General features: G+C 35.6%; 1 protein-coding gene across 5 annotated transcripts in view; it reads right to left on the bottom strand.

Annotated features, from left to right (window-relative positions):
* RBM26 (RNA binding motif protein 26) overlaps positions 1-15534 on the bottom strand; it is a 61210-nt gene that overhangs the window by 32551 nt on the left and 13125 nt on the right. Inside the window, exons 2-12 of one of the 5 annotated variants that reach the window (XM_072849998.1) lie at positions 14688-14806; positions 14001-14137; positions 13029-13117; positions 12195-12439; positions 10111-10371; positions 7296-7535; positions 5652-5819; positions 5158-5298; positions 4482-4593; positions 3513-3672; positions 1945-2109 (exon numbers count right to left, since the gene is read on the bottom strand). In XM_072849998.1, the coding sequence (XP_072706099.1) occupies positions 1945-2109; positions 3513-3672; positions 4482-4593; positions 5158-5298; positions 5652-5819; positions 7296-7535; positions 10111-10371; positions 12195-12439; positions 13029-13117; positions 14001-14137; positions 14688-14806 (1837 nt within the window). The remainder of the gene's footprint in view (positions 1-1944; positions 2110-3512; positions 3673-4481; positions 4594-5157; positions 5299-5651; positions 5820-7295; positions 7536-10110; positions 10372-12194; positions 12440-13028; positions 13118-14000; positions 14138-14687; positions 14807-15534) is intronic. The other 4 variants (XM_072849995.1, XM_072849994.1, XM_072849996.1 and 1 more) reach the window with 4 other exon arrangements.

The following is a 15534-nucleotide window of genomic DNA, read 5'->3' as shown; positions in this document are numbered from 1 at the left end:
ATTCATGCTCAAACCATCAAGGTTAACTTGCCAAAGGTGGTGTGCTGGGAAGCTAGTAACATCACTAAAAACTGTAAGACTATTTAAAACTGATGTTTTGCAAAATAACAAATACACAGATATGTGTTTGGAAATACACAGTTAATACTCCAAGCTGGATAGCATAATCAGCAAATAAGCTGATGTCAATAACTATTCAAGCTATCCTTCTCAAGAGAGGTAAAGATTGTATGAATGCAAATGACATACTCCACTGCCCTCTTCTGGCTGATCAGATGTAAATCAAGCTTAGAAAATAAATACCATTTTGAGTAGCACTAGTTCAGATCAAGCATCAAGGTTATCCATAAATTTGATTCCAAACTCAAATCTAAAGGATGATAACTGGGGAGATAGTGAGATAGGTGTTGTTAAAACTGCATTTTTGTAGATAAAAAGCAGGGGCATTTGTTACAAGAGAAGGAAAGAAAGGAAACTGTTACCTGAAATGCCCTACAGCAGGACTGCTATGGAAAACTGGGTCATTGATTCTGAATGATCACGATGTACACCATCCAGAGAAAGAAGGAATTAAAAACTTCGAACAGCAATTGAGAGAATCCTCTAACAACTCATTTGTTCATTATATCAGTGTATATAAATAAATGAACATTTCTTCTACAGAGCCTGCCTCTTATTTTCTAAGTGTAGAATGCATTGTTCCACACTTACAGCAAATCCAATAAAGCAGGAAACACAAGTATTTAGAGGGACTTGATACATCGGGAGCTAACTGAGAAGACTCTATCCAATAACCTACATGACCTGGGAGAATCCAAGCTTCCCCTTATGTTTGAGTAGAACCACTACACCTGCTAACAAATCTGATTTGGCTTGCCACTGGTTACAAATCTGAACTCCACAACAGTAACTGCTGTTTCATATTCTTTAAAAGTTGCCAATGCTACTATGCACATGACAACTACCAATAGGTGCTCCACTGTGCAATTCAATCCAAAAATGTAGAACAGAATAGCTCAGTTGGAAGAGACCTACCTACAGTAATCACCTAGTCCAACTGCCTGATCATTTCCAGGCTAGTCAGAAGTTAAAGTACGTTATTAAGGGTATTATACAAATGCCTCTTAAACACTGACAGGCATGGGGCATCAACCACCTCTCTACAAAGACTGCTCCAGTGTTTGACTACCCTCTCGGTAAATAAATGGTTCCTAATGTCAAGTCTGAACCTCCCCTGACACGACTTTAAACCATTCCCACGTGTCCTGGCACTGGATACCAGGGAGATCAGCACCTCCCTCTCCACTTAAAAATGTAAAATGTCCCTGATCCATTTCCACAAAATTAGTCTCTCTAATGTAGCGCTCCTCTTACACTGTGGTTTGCATGTCCTCTCTCTCTACAGATATACGCGTGTATATCTGTATATACATATAGGTACCTTTGTGTAAAATAAATTCTGCTGCTACTTTCTATAGCAGTATGCATGTTCAACAGGAAAGGAAAAAGAAAAAGACTGGAAAAAAACACCACCTTTTGGAAGAAAATTGAGATTATCTTCCAAGAAATATAACTGCTGTCTTTCTTATGCTCACCAGAAGGAAAAAAAAAAAAATCCTATACTAGTTAGAGCAAAATATATGTTATTCAGCAGACAGTAGCATCAAATCTTGCTTCACATAAGATGATGACAGAGTGGAATTCTCCCTAAGTCACAGAAAGGCTTTCTTTGAATACCTTCAGTCTTACCTTGCTAATCAACTCCTGAACCTTGTATCTGAGGTCAAAGAATCTAGAATTAAAGAGTAACTTTTGGAAAAGAATTACATGAAGTATTCATTATTTCAAAAGTACTTAGTTTACTTTCTACAAACATTTTTTTAAAATGTCTAAAAGATTATATTCTACATAGCATTCTACATAGAATAGACTTGGATCCTCTACCTTCTGTGTGGTGGTTTGGATTTGCGGTGCACTGCCTTCTCGATGCCAATAAACTTTAATAAAACGATTATTTAATACTGCTTCTGTACTTGATATAGCTTTCTTTGCTTCCTCATGTGTGGCAAACTGAATAAGGGCACCTTCTGGATCACCTTGATATGCAACCTAAGATTTAAAACAGAAGAACAAAACTTACTGCATGTAGGATTTTCATTTGTGTCTCGATTATCATAAAATCACTAGTTTCAAGGCTCAGAAGCTTACAATTTAAACCCGATACGGGTCAGCAGATAAATGCTTCCCTTTCATGACTCTGAAAAGCCTAGTGTCAAGAAGCAACCTCGAGATTACGCTAATAAACTTTAAGAATAATTAAAAAACCTAAAACAAACAAACTGAAGTAAAATACCTAAAGAGTCAAACAGTATTTCTAATTGCAAATATGAGTTGCTGTTTGAAAGACAAGAGGAAGCATCACTGAAGTAAAGAAAATTGCTACAACAAATACAGGGGTCAGTTAATAAATGTCCTACTAGTATCAGAGCTAGACAACAAAGTTAATTTTGGTTTTCCTCCTTTGAGCATTAACATATTATTTTAGACACCTTCAAAGGACAAAATCACACCTTTTGGAAGAAGAGCAATATCTATCTGCATATCTGTTTGTCTCTATACACATTCACACACAATTTTACTTGCCTTACTGAATCATACTGCCTGCTAATACACCCATATTCTTAGGTAAACTATGGAAAGGCTTAAGAAATACTTAAGAGCCATTAAGAGAGATGTAAATTCCCTCAGTGTTCAGACAGGCACAGGAGGTTTATTCTGTACTATATCAATATGCGCAAAAACATTGTATTACACCTCTTTGCTCAACCTCTCAGTGCAAACAAGAAAGCATACATAAAAACACTAGCTAGCATCTGAAACTTGTTGTTGATAATGAAACATGATGAAAGATCAGACTGAGTAGCTTCAAGACTGGATATTAAATACTGACATTACACATGCAGCCTCTAATATATAACAGCAACCTAAGTTAGGACTCAGTTCTTTGCATCTCTTTTGTATCTTTAAGTGTTTGCTTATTTCTGTTTATAAATGTGGGTCACTCAGATATAATTACTTCATAGTGTAAAGGATAAACCACCACGACTATGGGACTAGAAAGCAATTATATCACAGGGACTGCTTTCTGGATGAGAAATACAGGTTCTCTGTATTTACAATTTATCTCAAAAAATACATAGTTTATGATATCAGATCCAAACTTGAGAAAGGGGGTGAAGGAAAAACACTTCCAATCAATTTTTGATGTATCTTAAAAGTCTTACATGTGAGGAAAACATTTGTTTGAAATATAAAAGAAGACTAGAATATTTCACTTCTGCTTCTTCAATGACAATTCCATTAAAAACACTGAGATCATGTTTAAGAAACAAGTTAGGAAATTAATGAGAACAGTTTCAGTGAACCAGTTAAAAAACAACTGACCTTCTCCTTTTAGCAACTACCTCTATCATTAAGTCAAAACATACTGTCTTCTCGTTGTTGACTCTTACCTGCAAGTTGACTAAGTTTCCAAACTTACTGAAGTGCTCATTAAGTTTGCTGATATTGTTAAGTTCTGGGGGAACTTTCCTCAATTCAAGTTTTGTATTTTCATTTCCAAACTGCACCTTCTTCTGGAAACCTGGGCTGTTTGTTCTGTTAAAATTTTGCCTGCAACAAATAAAAATCAAGCCAGAAATCCATAGCAAGCTAGCAAACACAATGTTAAATTGTATATGCTTGCATAGGAGCATGTGCGTATGAGACACAAAGATCTGCAGACTTTAAAAAAATAATAATAATAATAATTTTAGAAAAGTGTAGAAGAGTACAGCACACAGGCCCATACACCTGCAGTTTTCCCCATCAACACTCTCAGCATACACTAGCGCATAAATCTGTGAGATAATTCACAGTAATTTGCTTGTGTCACTAAGTCCTGACTTTCACATTGCTTCTCTCCAAAAACTATTTCTCAGCTATTCCACAGAATCTCCCCACTAAAGTTTCAAATAACTATTACTTCAAAGCTCTCCTCAGTCCCACTAATCTCCTAAAATCTCTTCCGACCTTTTGTCACCCCAGGTGTATCTGGACACTATGCACTGCACCCTGTATTTTCTGTCAGTAACGTACCTGGCAACTCAATCCAAAATAGCAATGATACAATTCACATTTCAAAACTAAAATCAGTCATCCCTAACAACCATCACACTGCAGCTTCTCTGTTTCTTAAATCATTCCAGCTTTCGGGGAGATCATCTTGGTATCATCCAAAGCAACTTCAGCTATTGCTATACTGCCTTTGAGAGAATACAGTCAAATACAGATCACTCTGTAGTGTGATTTATTTTAGTACAGTCAGCTTATTCACAGTTTAACTTGCTTGCAATTTATAGAGATATATATGTTTCAGATTACAGAAGAGAGCTCCACGGAATTTCAACTATTAAGCCAACTTTGTGTTAATGAGCACTCACTTGTCAAACCAAGTCTTCTTTGTAGGAACTCCACCATCCCCTGCACCAATTGTTCTTTTCCTGGATTCAGCATCTACCACTATTCTCATACTACTTTTATTAGGAGGTTTTTCTGTAAACAGATGAAAAGATTTTACAATATTTTTCGTATTTTCTGTGTATTTGATAGTAAAAAGGTATTCTGAATTTGCATTGAAAACAAGTAACTATACAAATACATACAAAGGTAAACAAACCCACATTAAAAAAATTGGTTTTATCCCTCTTCCCTTCTCATTGTGTATGCTGCTGCTGCTTCTCAGGGCCATAGGAACTATGAGGTTAAGATTACTCTTGCGTAACTGTCTGCTACCAGATAAAATGACTCAGCAGCAAAAATCATCTTAAGAGTCTGTTACAGAAATATTAACTTTTTTCTGTATAAAAGATGTACAAAGTGACCAGTTATTAAAGGCAAGTGTAAACTGTGCAATAGTCTAGCAAGAGATTTCATTTTACCTGTAAAAATGCACACAACAAAGCAACTATGAGCATAATTCCCTATTCAATTCTCTTAATTCCAGAAGATTTGAAAAAATACAATGTTTTCCAGTATTACATTCTCTGAGAACTACCTCAACCTGCATTAATGTAAGAAAATTACGTGAACTAAATAAGTATAGCTTTGAGAGCATACCTCTGGGTGGCAGATCCATATCACCTGATGTAAGTCCTATCAAATTTGGTCTTTGGGCATGTACTCTATGTCTATACATAGGTCTTGAAGTATTTGTTATACTTGGAGCTTCTGGATTATATCCATCTGTGTCGTACGTTTCTGGTAACAAAGAAATTGTCTAATTAAAATAAATTGCAGTTAAAACCTCTAAGGTTTCAAATATAATATTCATTTAATCACAAGATATAGGTACAATGGAAGAGCTGTATAACAGCTATCCTAAAAAAAACGCCATGCCAAGTTTTCTGCTTAAACACAGTGGAAAATACTATTCCATAATCAAGATTCACATTTTACATGCAAATTTTACTTCTGTCCTGAACTAAGTTAGAAAAAAAGTGTTAAGTTACTGTCACAGTCTAAATGATACAAACTTATTCTCCCAAACTATGAAATTATAATCTCTAAAAAGTACAGTATAATATGAGTCAATGTTATTCTATTTAGCAAACCTTGTGGGCAAAGCCTCAGTACTACACCTGCTGTAAAAAGAGAGGGTGGAGCAGGAGGCGGCTGGTGATGAATACCCGTTGTAACAACAGTAGGAACTGAGCTAGTTGCTGAGTTTGGGGGAGCATCCATGCCAGCAGGCTGCAATGGGGGAAGTGGAGGGGGTGGTCCTGTCAAAAACAAAGGAAAACACTGCATTCATTTATTATCCACTAGACTTACATTACACTCAACTCATAAGGAAATTGATCTGAAATGTTTTGAAGGCTATTTAAAAAAAAGGGGGGTGAGAGGGCATGTATACAGACACAATGCTGTACCACTCATTCATATGAAACCATCCCCGCTAGCAAATGACTCCGAACTTAGATTACAGACAAAAGCATTTGAATAGTTTAACAATTCCCCAAACGCCTGCTTTCTATAAACAAAATTTAATTGCTAAGCCAGTATTTATCTTCACCAACAGAAGATCTTTAAAGCTCTATAAAACCCCCTCAAAGAAACAAATTCTGTTTTTTAATAGTGTATAACAAAAATATTCTATGATGACAATAACTAACTTGATTGAAATTATTTTTCCCAACACCCAAGAAGATACCTACAACTCTGGTAGAAAGCCAAAGACATCCTTCTTAGGACTGAGGGGGTTTTTTTCGTTGGTTGGTTGGACTTTTTTTACAACAGGTAACATCGCACTTTAAAAGCAGAGCAGTCAAGCCTGACCTTCAGTTTAATCATTGGCAAAACCATGTTTTGCAAAAAGATACAAAGTCATATATTTGGACTTTCCACACAGATCTGGAAACAGCATGTGAGGCAGAACTGATCACCCCAGCAATACAGTTACTCTCTATACTAAGTGAAATAAATAAATGCAGTTCTTTCTTAAATATACTATCAACCAGAAATGAAAACAGTTTAAGGAACTTTCAAGCAATATCAAATACCAATTGTTCTTGAACAATTTTACCAAGTGGGACATCTAAGTTAATAAAAAAGAGAGAAAGGAATAATCACATAAAACTAACATAACAGTTATTAAACCACACAAGGGAACTAAATACTAAACTGCTATTTTATAAATGACAGCCAGGCACAAAAGTCTTCATGTAGTTTTTAGTACTTGAGCCAAAGTACTTTCCAATGAAAGAGTAAACAAGCCGGAGAATTTTCTTTCTTAGTTACTTTGCAAGTTTAGTTTCAAAATTAATCACAAATGACATATTTTCAGGTGTAAATTTGATGTGGTCATGAATTCTCTTTAATTTTAGTATTGCAACTGAAATGCCAAATATCTGTTGTTTCCAGAATTTTCCATTCTTCTCTAACAGTAATCAGTTTCAGACAACTTCTCTTATAAAACTCAAGGAACAGAGTTTTGGCACGCCATGCTTTTGCTTAAACAGAATAAAAATATTATTCCATATTCAAGATTCACATTTAACATGCAAATTTTACAACAATCACCTATGCAACAATTACTACAGAAAACAATCACTTTGGGGTAAGCTATGCCATGGTAGAGCATAGTACAACTTTCTAAAATATAGCTGGCATTCTTAAACAGCTTTTTGCACTGCATTCAACCCAAGTAACATTCAGGCTTTTCTACTAAAAAATGGGTTTTAATTTTTTTTAATTACCTGTAACAGGTGGAAGGCTAGGTGGTAAGGGGCCTGGTGGTGGCACTGGAGGTCTAAGGTTAACAGGAGGAGGACTCAGAATTGGTGGAGGGGGAGGAAGTCCAGGAGGAGGTGGTCCTTCAACAACAGGGGGTTGTGCTGGAAAAGGCAGAATGCCAGGAAGATTCACATCTTCTACCACTACTGGATCGCTTCCATGATCAAAAGGGCACATGTCTCCTCTCATACAGAAACCCTTTTCTGAAACATCAAACCAAAAAGAATTGTTGTTAGTATTCAGTAGCTGTAGTTTGATTCAGAGTAGAGACAAAATGTTCTGTGTAATGCAACAGTTTGTAAATTAAGAGCTTCATATATCAGCAGAAATTTATATTAGAAAATGAAATTGGCCATTTAACTTTATTTTAACAGTCAGCACACAGGAAGATTGCAGTGACATTCTAGCAGAATAAATATAGGAGTCAGATTTTTCTTGAAGAATTAATTCTGCACTGAATTGTAACAAACTGTGAAAGCAAAGAATTAAATCTAGGTGTCATGACATTAACAAAACCACAGTGTTTCTAAGTAAAAAGTGCAGACACTGGGATTGAGAAACGCTTACTAAAGTTAGAAGTTAATATTATAAAATTCCAACAAGAGAAAATTAACTCAAATTCTTTTTTCTCTTTTGTAATTATTTCAAGAAGAATTAGAATATTTTGCCATAGTTTAATGTGACCATGTAAGAGCAAAAAAATTTATTTACATATGTATGTATTGTATATGTGTATATATACATACATATATAAATATGAAATACACGCATATAAACAAAAATGAATATGCATTCATTTATTTTCTTTTACATGCAAGTAAAACAGTGGAGCAGGTCCAGAGGAGGGCCACAAAAATGATCAGAAGGCTGGAACACCTCTCCTATGAGGAAAGGATGAGAGAGTTGGGGCTGTTCAGCCTGGAGAAGAGCAGGCTCCAGGGAGATCTTATTGCAGCCTTTCAGTACTTAAAGGGGGCTTCTAAGAAAGCTGGGGACAGACTTTTTAATAGGGCCTGTAGCAACAGGACAAGGGGTGATGGTTTTAAACTAAAAAAGGGCAGATTCAGACTAGATATAAGGAATAAAGTTTTTACAATGAGGGTGGTGAAACACTGGAAAAGGTTGCCCAGAGAGGTGGTAGATGCCCCATACCTGGAAACATTCAAGGTCAAGTTGGACAGGGCTCTGAGCAACCCCATCTAGTGAGAGCTGTCCCTGCCCATGGCAGGGGGGTTGGACTAGATGATCTTTAAAGGCCCCTTCCAACCCAAACCATTCTATGATTCTATGATTATCTGTTTAGCAACAGCCTCCACAAAAAACCCAATACAGTACAACGCAATATGGGGGAAAAGTTCAAAACATCTTCCAATAAAATAAGAAGAAAGCTGAGTGTCCACGTCCTCAAAACATGATGCTGAAAAGCAGTCTCTATTACCTCATTTTCAGGAAGAGTTATAGAACATATAAATTGAAACGTTAAGGAAAAATAGAAGTTCTGCAGAGGGTCAAGTAGAAAATGTGAAAGTGCAGATAGGAAGAGCAGTATGTTGGAACTAGCTAGCCACTGAAGAGAGAGATGAGCTTATAAATTTAGAAGACACAAACAGCCAGGAGAAAAGCAAATGGAAGAGACATCTACTGAGAGATTTTAGTAACAGTCAGAAACATAGGGAAAACAAAAAAAACAGTAAAAATCTGAGGACAACTATATCACAGTTTTCCAACACATTACCATTTGCTTCATACTCAGAAATTGGAAATAATAAGCTGCTGTAGAAGACAGACTGTTAAAGGTACAAAGTCCCAGTGTCATGCCTGGAGATGTTACTTCAAAAGTATACTAGCCTGCACATTTTGTTCCTTTCTAAAAAAACCTGTAGCGCTGGGAGACCATGACACAACATTTTGAAGCTCAGCTTGCATTAGAAGAAAACTTCAAAACAAAACTACACTTTCACAATTCTACTTGCTCACAGTATTGCTGTGATGTATACTGGCAAAGCTATTCTTCACAAGTACAACTCTGCCAACACTTGAGAGCTCAGCCTCCCATTTTCTTTACTTAAAAATAAATTCTATTCTAAAGAGAGTTCTGAATGTAAACTGGCCTAGATATTAAACTCATCATTGTGGTATACAACAAAAAAAACCCTGAGAAAAAACTTCAGGGGGAAATTTAAACTCTTCTGAACTAACAGGTTGACTGGCTGAATTTAGCTGAGTCACTGCCAACTGCAGCAGCCTCTTGTGTGGATTTTGGAACAAGACATGCAAAATGATAGCTTAAGACACAAAAAGCCACCCAATTTTAAGAAACACCTACATGGGAAAAAATGAGTTAACATGGCGTCTGGGAAGTTGCAGCTCTAGACCTTTCTAATTAAAAATTATCTCTTAGGATGCGAATAAAAAAAATGATGAGGTCAGTAAGGTGCTAATCATGGTCAAAACTATCAAATACAGTATTTGGCTTGAGCACGACATAAGACAGAAAACCTGGGTAAAAATGAATTGTTTTTATAACCTTTTAATATAAATATACTATTTTTTATCTATTTAAAATAATTCTAGTAACTAAAAAACTATACAAACACTAATAAAGCTGTCTAAAAGCTAAGTTAATAAAAAGTGGGATAAAATTTGCATTGAAGAACTCTGTAATAGAAAAAACACAGTATTAGAGGAGATCAGGAGAAGAAAGGAAAACTACCTCAGTCTTCTGAGAAAGGGGCCAATCATAGCCGCAGGAAGCAATTAAAAAGAATACAAACTTACCATCATAATCTCTACAGCGTTTCTTTGGCAGCGGAGGTCTTCCATAGGAGTTGTGGTCCAGCTGCTCTTCGTGGAACTCTGACCAGCTTTCAGTAGTGTTATTTCCATGATGAGCAGGAGCAATAACAGTAATAGTGCTGCTCAGTGTAGGGACAGGGTAGTGGCCGGATGAAATATTTGTTACAGAAGAAACTGGAGTATAATTGTTCTCTAGTGGATCTGTTCTATCGATATCATATTTTGGCTTTCCCAAATCCCTTTCTGTATTAAAAAAAAAAAAGGTTATATTGGATGATTCCCTCTGCACATTTTCACCAGAAGCAGCCACTAACCTGTTTAAGTATCTTTATTCCACATCAATTCAACTCAAATTATAAAAATGATAATTGAGAAGTTCTACAGGTTGCCCAGAGTGCCTGTAGACTCTCCACCCTTGGAGTTATTTATAACCCAACTGGATAAGGTCCTGAGCAACCTGCTTCAGTTTATGTGCTTTAGGGAGAAACGCTGACCTACATGACCTTCAGAGGTCTCTTCCAACCTCAACTATTCCATGATTCTACATTCCAAAGGTTTAATTGGAAAAATAACAATCTTAAAAGTATATAGTCAGCCACTGGGGTATTTTAATAACAGCTATACCCACGGTAAAGCAGAAACGCTATTTAACTTCAAGCAGAGTACATCTTCTGTAGTGATGCATATATTCTATGAACTTCAGAGGGAAAGTTATTCTGAATAAAGGGAAGCAATGGGCAAGAAAAAGGTAACCACCACTTGAAAACACTATAAAAGTTTCACATCTTTAATGTTTCAAGACACTGTTATTGTTGTATCTTCATGCTTCTTATCTTAATTTTATCTGCATTCAAATGCATATTTTTATCGCATGCAAAGCTTTGTCACGACAGGAGAAATAATAGTGCTTGACAGGTGTGGAACGCTCCTGGACAGATACAGCAGTAACATGACCTTTTATTCTGAGTATATACAAACTATTCTCTTAATTTTCTAATATTATCATCAAATAAACAGTAAGTATCCAGATTAAGACAGAAGAGCTCTGTCATGAGGTAAGTTGGTAGACTCAAATAACCCCACAATAAAGGAACATTAACAAAAATGTCTTAAAGATGGCAGATTAAGTGTGGATAAAACAGGCTTTTCTTAATGTGCTTAGAAAAAGAAACAAAGCTTTCACTGTAAGATATTGTCTATAAGATATTATCATTGCAGTTTATGTAAAATAATCCTTAAATTAAGATTTAACCACACTGTAATCTTTTAGTTAAACTGCTGCATGCTATTTAACTTGCTTGTTTGTTAAGTTGTTTGGAAAATATCTGCTCCCATATTTTCAGGAACTCTGCATTCTTACTTTTAAGGCTGAGTTACCAAGGCTCATTCTACAAAAAGAAAAATAATACGCAGGAGACTTAAACCAGACTATTTTTACACCTCTACATTGTTTAAGACAGAATTAAGATATAAAATTACTCTCAATGCTCTTTTCCAGTTTATCAGTAGCAGTATTGGGGGAAAAAGCACTCTTTTCAGCTGAATAAACAGCTTTGTTTTTAAAGAAGTTTAATTCAAAAAACTGCTGTACCGAAGCCTTAAGACCTACAGATATCAGTGCAAATGCACTGTAATAATTTCAGTCCCTCCCTGTGACATCAAGGAGGGGACAAGACAAAAAGAACAGAGCTGTACTGTTCTGCTTGACAAGTCATTTGCTGTCAAACAGGTAACTTCTGCCAGTTCTACCTCTGCAGATGGGTATTAATTTCTTTATCTTCCCAAACCGGATAGGTGAGTTTCCTAAAACTTAATGAAATGCAATTAATTTGGGTTTTTCTGCCTCTCACAACACTGCTCAGAAGTGGCCAACACAGTCAAAGGTATCAGAGAAGAATGGAGGGAAAGAGGGGAAAACAAGCACTGAAAACATCATCACATAATCCCTATTTCCACAGAAAACCAAGCTAAATTTGAACAAAGAAATAAAAACAATAGAGGAAATTTTGGTACATCTTGAACATAGTGTTTAAGTTTAGTGTCTAAATTTTGTAGACAACATTCACCGTATTTTAGAGACCAACTGTTGGTACCTCTGCTTCGTGTTCTGCTCCGGCTTCTGCTCCGGTCTCTATCCCGGTCCCGCAATCTCTCTTTGCTCCAACTTCTACTTCGACTCCTGCTGTAGCTCCGACTCCTCCCTCTTCTTCTGTTGTATCGATCCCTATAAGAATCTCTTCTGGGAGGATTTCGGTCATAATCTCTCTTCCGAGAACGTTCATCTTTTTTCCTTTCATCACGGCTTCTAAACATGTAATTTTGTAGGTAATTACAAGAATTATAAAGCCGTAATTTAAAACCTTAACTACCATTAAAACTTCAAGAAATAGCAATGGGAAATTAGAGAAAAGCTACAAATGGAATCTAACTATGGCACTTCCTTTCTTCTCAGAAGACTTTTAGAATTATTTTATTTGGTTTATGCATTTTACTTTTACCATCCCTAAGATTTAAAAAATCTTAAAAATCCTGTTTCTGCCCAATACTGCACCTTCCCAAGTTGGAAACACCAGACAGGTAACAATTATTGAAGGCAAGGCTTCTAAATTAAAATTATCACAATTCTATCTCAATACTGAGCAGAGTAAGTGTTGTAATATAAACCACAAATCTAACGTAAAAATGAGTAATAAAACCCAAATGTGATAGTTGTGCACAACTCAGAGACAGTTTACACTGTCACTTATATACTTGCAATTTAACTACACAGGCATAAAACCAATAGAAGTCTTATTTTTAGGCGACCATACAGAAAAAAGACATTTAATTTAGTAACACCATAAAAATCCAAATCCATCTGATTACTGATATAACACAACAGGTTAAGCAAAATTTATTACCTGGTATCTCTGTACCGAGAACTTGACTGAGGAGGGCTGTGATTTAATCTTCTAGAAAACTTTTTCTCTCGCTCTTCCTCTTTAACTATCTGAATTTAAAGTATATACATTAGATCAAAACATGAGTAGACTATCATGGAGACTTCTGCACAATCAAAATCAAAAAACTCAAAATGTTGAGCAAAGTCAACAGTAACACTGAACTGAAAAAACATTTCTGCATCCAGTGCAAGTAGAGAATCTTCATAATGTATTAGATTTCTATTTCTAGGAATATTCAAAGCACGAGTTAGGAGAAAATAAAGCAAAATAAGCAATCCTTACTGTGCTGCACTGAAAATACATCTGCTTTTGCTACAGGTGGACAAAAATCCACGCTAAGGTGCAGTGACAGATCTGGGAAGTCATGAATATTCAACAATTGACACAGTAAGGTCTTTTTTCATCAGCAGGTTAGCTGGTTTAGATCACAGTTAAACACTTCCATGCAGCCAAACCTAGGCTGCTGTTGAAAAGGACAAACCTACTCTTCTGGCTCAAACAACAACATAAACACGTGTGTCGGAATAAGGATGTTACCTGGATCAAGCAGCTGGAGGAATGAGGACTGCCATTTGCCAGCAGCCTGGACTTATGCTGAATTAAAGGGCAGCATAACTACAACAGCAATCCTGAGCAAAGAACTAACGTAGGTTGTACTGCAACTCCTACACCACTCAATAACTTTATTTGCATTTGCCTAGTCAGAAACACTTTAGTTTACCTTTGAAACACCCACTTATGTTTAGAAAAATTGTGCAGCAGTACTCAACATACTAGGCACAAATCTTCTGACATATTTTAATGCTGTAGTATAAGTTTGGGAACTGTTATTAATAAACAAATAAACATGATGAAGTTGAACCACGTAAGTAAACTACAGGAATGAGGGAAAAAAAAAAGACATAAATTTAAAGTAAAATCAATGCCTACCTCTTCTTTTTTTGTCTCTTTTTCTTGGTGCTGAAAAAATTCTACTTTCAGGCTTCCTGACGATGGCTGTTCTGGTGGAGGTAGGTAGCTTTTTGTATTCACAGCATCAAACAGTTTTTCCACAAATATCTGAGTTTCTAAAAGTAAAGAGTGTACAAATATCCATTATTCAAAAAATTAGTTAACGCTTTCTTTAAAAACGAATTAAAAAAATCAACACTCACAAAAAAGTTAAAACTATGAAGAGTATGATTTTTAAATACTCTGCTATTAATTTTACATTTTAAAAGGACATTTACAGAGTCAAGAAACATGTCAATAATGACAGTGTTTCATAAAGGTTTTCAATCATTGAATTATTTAATGCCTCTTAATAAAACGTCTGGAAGAATATTTCTGGAATATATACAGAGCTCTAATACTTCAAATTCTGGCAATAACTCTTAACATCCGTAATTTACTTCCAGGAATACCAATAGACACAAAACATATACCTAATATATGCATATTGTACTGTACACCTGTTTTGTAAAAAAAAAAATTACTTTATGCAAATTGAATTATATACTTCGAAGTAACAAAGCTAATAAAGAGATAAACACACAATTCTATGGTAAGAGATTGTTTGAATGAATTAAACAAGACAGACTTTTCACTGAAGCTTAATTGTTATGACAAAGACCATACCTTTCTGAAGAAATACATCCAGCTGATCAACACACAATGCCTTCAGTTCCTTTTCACTTTTATCCTTCTTTACCAAAGCCAGAACATATTTAGCTAGGGCAGATGGATCTGCATCACATCTGCAAATAGAGTAATTAAAAATAAAAAAAAAAGAAGCAATTATATTACAGAAGTTAATGTCTGAAACTGGTATGACCAATACATATAGAGGACCAAAACCTTTCCTACCAAAGTAACTGAAAAACACTCAGGGGTATTTTTTAAGACAGAATCCAAATATGTAAGATTGCTAAGTATCACTTTTCTCTTCCAGAGAAGCAATTGCCTAGAGGATGTCCAAACAATATTCCACAGAGCACCTCATAGCAAACTAGAAAGAACTATTTAGAATGCAACAGCTCCAACTGCCTAATAGTCTTAAAAACAATTACAAATACAACAAATACTTCTGTAATTTCCCAATGATGAAACCAGTAATTCTGAGTGTAATACTAAGTGACTGTTAACAGGGAAAAGTGAGTCTACCTAATCACAAATGAATACGGTGATACAGCAGAAGTGATCTATGCTATAAAAAAATTCAGACTCTCACAGACACTCTTTCTCTTAAACATGTTTTTGAAGAATCTTATTACTACCTACATATGAACACCATAAAAAGCAGATTAACTGAAAAATCTTTATTTTGAAAGCCTAAGGAAAAAGTGTTCATACAATATTATCACAGAAATCCCCGTATGAGGTACACAGACACTGAAGTGAAATTTAGGGGATCATTATCCATTTTAGACATCTAAATCCAATCTAAAATTAAGTATGGAGCACTTCAGTGTAGAAGCTGATGGTC

The sequence above is a fragment of the Ciconia boyciana genome, chromosome 1 (genome assembly GCF_034638445.1).
Source record: "Ciconia boyciana chromosome 1, ASM3463844v1, whole genome shotgun sequence".
In the NCBI taxonomy this organism is placed as follows: domain Eukaryota; kingdom Metazoa; phylum Chordata; class Aves; order Ciconiiformes; family Ciconiidae; genus Ciconia; species Ciconia boyciana.
Note: the sequence above shows the minus strand (reverse complement) of the source record. Positions and strands in the feature narration are given on the sequence as shown.